This window comes from Embiotoca jacksoni, unplaced genomic scaffold (genome assembly GCF_022577435.1).
Source record: "Embiotoca jacksoni isolate LCO1_2020_lvr unplaced genomic scaffold, fEmbJac1.0.p SCAF_58, whole genome shotgun sequence".
Lineage (NCBI taxonomy): Eukaryota > Metazoa > Chordata > Actinopteri > Embiotocidae > Embiotoca > Embiotoca jacksoni.
The window spans coordinates 1,228,035-1,236,340 of NW_027185412.1; the positions used below are offsets into that span (position 1 = coordinate 1,228,035).

Here is an 8,306-nt window from a genome sequence, read left to right on the forward strand (position 1 = left end):
CAGAGTGTTGTTAAAAGAAGAGTTGATGCAGCTCAGTGGTGAACATCATCCTGGAACAACTTCATAGAGACGTGCTGCTGCATCAGATTCACAATGAGAAGATCTTTTACATAAAACAATAAAATCTCTCAGTTTCAACATTTGATGTTGTCTTTGGTCTATTTTTAATTAAATATGAGTTTACATTATTTCCAAATGATCATATTCTGTTTATTTACATTTCACATGACGTCACTACTCTTGGAAACTGGATTTCACTTTATGTTTAACAATGCACAGTTAAAATGATACAAGGGTTCAGTGACATTAAAGAAAATCTTTAAATCAGCTTGTAGGCTGCTAAAACTAACAAGATACATGTCTTATGAGAGTTTTACATGCAACACGGATCTTAGACAGTTTCAGGCCGTACATTACAGGGTTGAACAGCGGCGGACACGTAAGAAAGTAAACTGACATGAAAATCCGCAACACATTCAGTACATAGTTAATATTAAACCGGCTCTGTAAGATTTCAAAACAGGCTCCAAAAGAAAAGTTGAGCAGAGAAACGAGGTGAGGTGTGCAGGTACTGACAGCTTTCTGTCGGGTCTGTTTGGATCCAGAAAAACACACTTTAAAGATCCTCATGTAGGTGTAGAGGATTAAAATCAAAGGACCAAATACTGAGAAAGCACTAAGGAAGAGTCCATAAATGTTGATGACTGTGGTGTCGTAGCAGGCCAGTTTAACTACAGAATGGAAATCACAGTACACTTTGTTAATGATGTTTCCACACAGCTTCAAAGGAACAATCAAAGGCAGTGTAAAAAAATTCACAAGGATCGGGGATAACCATATTAGAGCAATAAGAAAGGCAACTTTGTTGTAAGTCATGGATTTATTATATTGAAGAGGATAACAGATAGCGAGGTATCTGTCATAAGATATGATGGATAAGTTTAAAAATTCTATACTTCCATAAGAATAAACAAGGAAAATCTGCAGAAAGCAAAAAGGAGCAGGAACGCTGTGAACGTCCGACAGGATCTGAAGCAGCAGGAAGGGAAACAAGCCTGAACTACCATACAGCTCGTTCACTAACAGGCTGCACAGGAACAGGTACATCGGTTCATGTAAGCTGCGGTTCACACAGATCACCACCAGGAGGAACACGTTGGAGACCACGATCACAACATACAGACACATTATAATCATGAAATATAAATATTTCAACACTCCAGTGTCAAAATAGGCACCAAGATTGAAGAATGAAACTTGACTTGAGTTTATCATGAGTCTCCTTTTAGTTCTCAACACAAAGCAACGCCTCCTTTACATTCTGTTGTATATTGAAGTGCTAGTTATAATGCAACTGTTTTAAACGTCTTCTTGATTTGTACAATGTACAGCTGAAACATCAAGCACATATAAACAGAAGTCAACATCATGATATTAAACACATTCATCATCATTGATGGAGTATTAACAATCAAACCCAAACAGACCATTTGGTTTTCAAAGTCAATATAATGTTCAGGTTATAAATTAGAAAACAAACATGGTGACGCTAGATATGTTGAGTTTTCACCTGCTGCAGTCAGACTGAGTCCGTCTTCACTGAGCTGAAACTCTGCTTCATTCAAACCTTTAAAGACAGAAGACGCCCACAGCAGCAGAGAGACTTCATTATGAAAGGTCCCACCGGCTGCTCAGAAAAAACAACACTTCTAACCTTCCATGTTACTCAGTATACTTTATTAACACTTTGTAGTGTTTCACAGTGCAGACACCTGACGCACTTTGTGTTTGCAGGGAATTGATGGTACAAAATCGAAAAACTTCCAGTGGGCGTCGGCCTCTGCCAGGTTCATCACTTGTTACCAATCGATTTGTTTATTGTCAATGACAGTATTTTAAGGCACAAAAGAATTCATGACAACAGATCTTTATCTGATAATGGTGTGGCCAAATTTAAGGAAGAGATTTCACACTTATCTACTTCAGCGCCATGTGTCAACACAGTAGAGGGCAGCTACCTCAACCATACTGCCACACAAAGGGATCGACTTGTTGATAGTGCTGCAGCCTCTCTGCATACGACACTCGACAGTGTCGCCTCTCTTAAAAACTATTAAAGCAGAGGAGGCCAATTCACAAATACACTCGTTAAAGCAGACATCAAGAACACTGGAAAGGAAGTGGAACTTTAGTCATTTAGAAGTTCATCTGGCCCGGAAACAGTCTATTAACATCTTAGAAAGTCCTCCATAATGCCTGAATCAAATCAAAGTGATGCTCGGGTTAAGTAATAATTAATTAAGTATCAGGAGGAGGTCAGTGGAGTGCAGCTGTGCCAGCAGGCCAGAGGAGTGGAAGAGGGAGGAGCCTGAAGAGGGAAGCAGAGAGGCCACATCCACCAGACACGGACCAAAACAAAACGCACATGGAAACAAACACGGAGATGTTAAGGTGTGTGTAGATAAACGGACCCAAAAGCAGACACACAGCAAAAGTCTCTTTGGAACCAGGTATTTATTTCTCCCCGGCAGTGAGAGCAAACAGGAATGCACACCAAGAGTCTGAGTCCCAATCCGAGCCAGAAGTTGGCTCCTCCGCGAACGAGGCTGGCAGGCTGATGGACGGACGGACAGGCAGGCAGAACCAGCGGGGCGTGGCTTCGCTGGGGGAATCCCGAGGTCCTCCTCAGCAAGCGACAGGCTGACGTAGCAGGGTGGGCGGAGCTTCGCTGGGGAATCCCGAGGCTTCTCCACAGCCAGCGGCTGACTGACATGGCTTGGTGGGAATCCCGAGGTTCTCCACCAGCGCAGCCAATTGGCAGGATCGACTGTGTGACACCCGAGGATCGACACAGGATGGCCAAACCTTCGACAGCTGATCTCCGAGGAATGAACTGGAAGGCTTCTTCGTACAGGTGATACCCGAGGCTCGACACTGGACGGCAGGAAACAGGAAACAGGAAACAGACGGGAGTCAGAACCGGAGTTTCTCAAGAACAGAGACAGACAGACTTACGGGATGTGATGTCGGTAGGTTAATGGACGGACTGACGGTGAGTAGACAGGAGACCGGGGTATTTAATCCAGCTGGAGGTGATCAGCGGAATGTGCTCCAGCTGGATCTCTGGAGACCGGTGTGAGAGTGGGTGGAGCTCGGAGGAGGATACTGTGGAGGAACACAAAACAAAACACAAGCACGTGGCAAATAACTACAAACAGACAGGGAAATGACAGCACACATGAGGAGAGGTAATCGGGGACAAAAAAATAAAGGGAAATACAGTAGGATCAGACAGGAATCCTCAGGAGAATGATGGAAACGAGAGGAAAAGAGATCGGAGGAAACAAAAAAGAAAAACACTGTGACAGACAGGGATCCTGACATGTTGTCCAAAATATCATTAAAATGTAATACTACAGTATGTAAGATGTAAGATAGCGCCGTGCTAGCGGCAGCCTGTTACAGCAGCGCCCCCCGAGTGTGTTTTTGTTTTAAGTATTTTTCTTTCTTCTCTCTTCGGAGTTGTTGTTTTCTTCTCTTCACGTGTGTTAAGTTAACAGTCAGACAATGGACCGTAATTTTTCCACTTTTCTGGTTGGGGGCAATTGTTATTGTTTACTCGCGTGATCAGCTGATTGCGCTGAGTAGACCTCTACTGCTGCTGCCCGGAGCGACGCCTGAGATCCCCGACGAACTTCGGAGAAGACGTCGGGGTTGCAGAGCTGGAGCTAAGCTGAAGGCGAAAAGGAGGAAATATAAACCATCGGTACCGGCGATCTTAATGGGGAACGTGAGGTCGTTGGCCAACAAGACGGACGAGCTCGGCGCTGGTAAAGACCCAGAGAGAGTACCGGGAGTGCAGCATCATATGTTTCACCGAGACATGGCTGCACTCACATCTCCCGGATCACAGCACGGCCGTATCCGGCTTCAGGACTGTTCGGGGGGACGGAGACGTTGTTCGGAGCGGCAAGAAGAAAGGTGGAGGGATTGAAGTCTATGTGAACGAGAGGTGGTGTAATCCCGACCACGTGTGTGTGAAGGAACGTTTTTGTAGCCCGGACATTGAACTGCTAGCCGTGGGGATGCGTCCGTATTATTTGCAGAGGGAGTTCACGTCCGCCATTGTTATCGCTGTGTACGTTCCTCCATCAGCTGACGTAGAGGCAGCAGTGGACACCATCTACTCCACTGTGTCTAAACTTCAGACTAAGCATCCCGGTGCATTTTTGTTAGTTACTGGAGACTTTGACCAGTCTGGATAAAGTACTGCCAACTTTGCACCAGTATGTGAACTGCCCCACAAGGAACAATAAAACTCTGGACCTACTGGATGCTAATGACATGGATGCATACAGTACTACTGCCCTTCCCCCCCTTGGTAGATCAGACCACAACCTGGTCCTGCTGACACCCAAGTATGTTCCTCTGGTGCAGAGGCAGCCTGTAACCACCAGGACTGTGAGGAGGTGGACACAGGAGGCTAAAGACGCCCTGCAGGACTGCTTTGAGTCCACGGACTGGGACGTGCTGTGTGGACCGCATGGGGAGGACATCAACAGCAGGACGGACTGTATCACAGAATACATTAAATTCTGTGAACACACCACCGTACCATCCAGGACTGGACACTGCTTCCCCAACAACAAGCCGTGGATCACCAGTGACCTGAAAGTTCTTCTTAATAAGAAGAAAGCAGCCTTCAGGTCTGGGGACAGGGAGGAGCTCAGGAGAGTGCAGCGCCACCTGAAGGAGAAGATGAGGGAGTGTAAGGACTCCCACAGGAGGAAGCTGGAGGCCAAACTCCAGCAGAACAACGTGAGGGAGGTGTGGACCGGTATGAAGGAGATTACTGGGTTCAAGGGGAGAGAGAGACAACCAGGGGGAACCTGGAGAGGAACAACCAGGGGGAACCTAGAGAGGAACAATCAGGGAGAACCTGGAGAGGAACAATCAGGGGGAACCTGGAGAGGAACAACCAGGGGGAACCTAGAGAGGAACAATCAGGGGGAACCTGGAGAGGAACAACCTGGGGGAACCTGGAGAGGTCCAATGAACTAAACTGTTTCTTCAACAGGTTTAGTTCACCACCCTCATCTGTCTCCTCCACACCTTACACCTCCCAAACACCTCTGCTGCCTCCACCCCTCCTTCCTCTGCCCCCCCTGGTGAGCTGCATAGAGTCCTCAATCTCAAAGGGCTCTTCCTCCATCGACACCATGACCCCCCTCCCCCCACCCCCCTCTCTGTGACGACTGGCCAGGTTAGGAGACAGCTGGAGAGACTCCACCAGCACAAGGCTTCAGGACCTGATGGCATCAGCCCCGGGGTCCTGAAGACCTGCGCCGTCCAGCTGGCTGAGGTCCGACAAGACCTCTTCAACCTGAGCCTGAAGCAGGAGGAAGTCCCGGTGCTGTGGAAGACGTCCTGTCTGGTTCCTGTCCCCAAGAAGACGACTCCATCCGGCCTCAACGACTACCGACCGGTTGCCCTCACATCTCATGTGATGAAGATGCTGGAGAGGCTGGTCTTGGCCCACCTCAGGCCGCTGGTGAAATCTTCTCTGGACCCGCTGCAATTTGCGTACCAGCCTCATGTGGGAGTGGACGACGCCATCATCTACCTGCTGCAACGAGCTCAGTCTCACCTGGATGGAACCGGTGACTCTGTGAGAATCACTTTCTTTGATTTCTCCAGTGCATTCAACACCATCCAACCACTGCTGCTGAGTGAGAAGCTGCAGGTGGTGGGGGTGGACGCGTCCACCGTCTCCTGGATCAATGACTACCTGACAGGCAGACCACAGTTTGTCCGTCTGGGCAGTGTGCTGTCTGATACGGTGGTCAGTGGTACTGGAGCTCCACAGGGAACTGTTCTGTCTCCTTCCTGTTCACCTTCTACACCACTGACTTCCAGTACAACTCAGAGTCAAGACATCTGCAGAAGTTCTCTGATGACTCTGCAGTGGTCGGATGTATAAGGGATGGACGGGGGGGACGAGTACAGGGCAGTAGTGGAGGACTTTGTGGAGTGGGCAGGAAGAAATCACCTGCTCCTGAACGTGGCCAAGACCAGAGAGATGGTGGTCGACTTCAGGAGGAAGACGACGGCTCCACAACCGCTGAGAGTTCTGGGAGATGAGGTGGACATGGTGGAGGAGTACAAGTACCTGGTGTCTCCATGACAACAGACTGAACTGGAAGACCAACATCAACGCTGTCTACAAGAAGGGGATGAGTCGACTCTTTTTCTTGAGGAAACTTCGATCCTTCAATGTGTGCAGCGAGATGTTGGAGATGTTCTACCATCTGTTGTGGCCAGTGCATTGTACTTCGCTGTGGTCTGCTGGGGGAGCAGCATTGGAGCCGGAGACTCCAACAGACTTAACAAACTGGTTAAGAAGGCCGGCTCCATCATCGGCTACAAACTGGACAGTCTGGAAAAGGTGGTGGAGAGGAGGACGCTGAACAAACTATTATCCATCTTGGATAATCCTGACCACCCTCTCCACCACCTGCTGCAGGGACAGAGGAGGACGTTCTCCAAAAGATTCCTCCAGCTCCGCTGTCACAAGAACAGATACAGGAGGTCATTCCTGATACAGGAGATCATTCCTGATACTGGAGATCATTCCAGATACAGGAGATCATTCCTGATACAGGAGATCATTCCTGATACTGGAGATCATTCCTGATACAGGAGATCATTCCTGCCGACCGCAATAAGACTGTACAATAACTCACCTCTGGCAAAATCCATCACACAACAATAACACTGTTGACTGTGTTTCTTGGTTGTTTGTATATAATATATATAGATATATACTGTACTGTATATACTGTGCATTTCATATTTTATATTTTTTCCTGCTATTTTATTGCTTTCTATTATTCTATTATTATCTTATTGCTTCTGTATGCTGCTGTAGCGAAAAAAAAATTCCCCTCGGGGATTAATAAAGTAACTACCTAATCTAACCTAACCTCCAGTATGTCGTCCAAAAAGTCATAAAAAAGTGTTGGTATAGCATGTGTTCCAAAATGTTAAAAACAAGTCATACTATGATGTCACCAAGTACAGAGGCCTTGGAAACGTGTTGTAGAACTTTGTCATTAGTATTGTGGAGGTCAAGTCTCTGTGTTCATACAGTTGAAACAAGACAATGAAGTACGAGGAAAAAAGTTGGGACGCTGTGAAAATGCAAATAAAAACAATGCAATGATTTGCAAACCACAAGAACCCTTATTTAAATGAAAATAGACCAAAGACAACATGTTGAAATCGATAAATTTAATTGTTTTATGAAAAATATGTGCTTATTTTGAATTTGATGCCAGCAACACATCTCAAAACAAGTTGGGAGAGGGTCAACAAAAGACCAGTAGAGATCAGCAACATGATTGGGTATAAAAAGATGATTTCAGAGAGGCAGAGTCTCTCAGCAGTGAAGATGGGAAGAGGTTCACCACTCTGAAAGACTGTGTTGGAAAATAGTTCAACAATCTAAGAATAATGTTCCTCAACGTAAAACTACAAAGAATTAGTGGATTTCATCGTCTACGGTTCATAATATCATTAAAAGATTCAGAGAATCTGGAGAAATCTCTGAACACAAGGGACAAGGCTGGAAACCAATATTGGATGGTGGTGATCTTCGGGCCCTCAGGCAGCACTGCATTAAAAACACACTATTCTGGAGTGGAAATCACTGCATGGGCTCAGGAACACTTGTGAAAACCATCGTCTGTGAACACAGTTCATCGCTGCGTCCACAAATGATGTTAAAACTCTCCAAAGAAGAAACCAGATAGAAACATGATCCAGAAACACCGCCGCCTTCTCTGGACCGAGATCATTGAAGATGGACTGAGGTGAAGTGGACAACTGTCCTGAGGTCTTTAAAATGCATCAAATTAAACGCAAATAGAGTTAAAATATAAAATAAGCAACATGCATTTTAAAGGCAATGTAGTTCAAGTACCAGAGAGAGCTTCAAGAGTAACTAGTTAAAGGCTAAAGTAAAAAGATATGTTTTGAACATTGGTTTGTGAACGTTATGAATCCTCCAGTTCAGATTCTGTCCGTCACCATCTTTGTTAGTTCGGAGCGGTTCGGAGCAGGAAGTGACCATATTTGGACGAGCTGGGGGAGGAGCCAGCGGTGGATCTGACCGATCTGATCGGAAACCTGACGATACTACGTCCCGCCCACCGATAGCTGTAACCTGACTGCACCACAGGCCTGTCAATCAAACAGACACGCCCCCAAAAACAGGTCTTCTTGAATCTTCTTTTCTAATGAATGAG

At 46.3% G+C, this 8,306-nt stretch overlaps 1 protein-coding gene across 1 annotated transcript; it reads right to left on the reverse strand.

Annotated features, from left to right (window-relative positions):
* Positions 1-345: 345 nt before the first annotated feature.
* On the reverse strand, positions 346-1,275 carry LOC138212620 (olfactory receptor 11A1-like). The gene has a single exon (XM_069173073.1). The coding sequence runs from the start codon at positions 1,273-1,275 to the stop codon at positions 346-348; it is 930 nt and encodes a 309-aa protein (XP_069029174.1).
* Positions 1,276-8,306: the final 7,031 nt, after the last annotated feature.

Excerpts from the sequence above, each read along its gene's own strand:
- LOC138212620 (XM_069173073.1), bottom strand. The coding sequence starts at position 1,275 with ATGATAAACTCAAGTCAAGTTTCATTCTTCAATCTTGGTGCCTATTTT.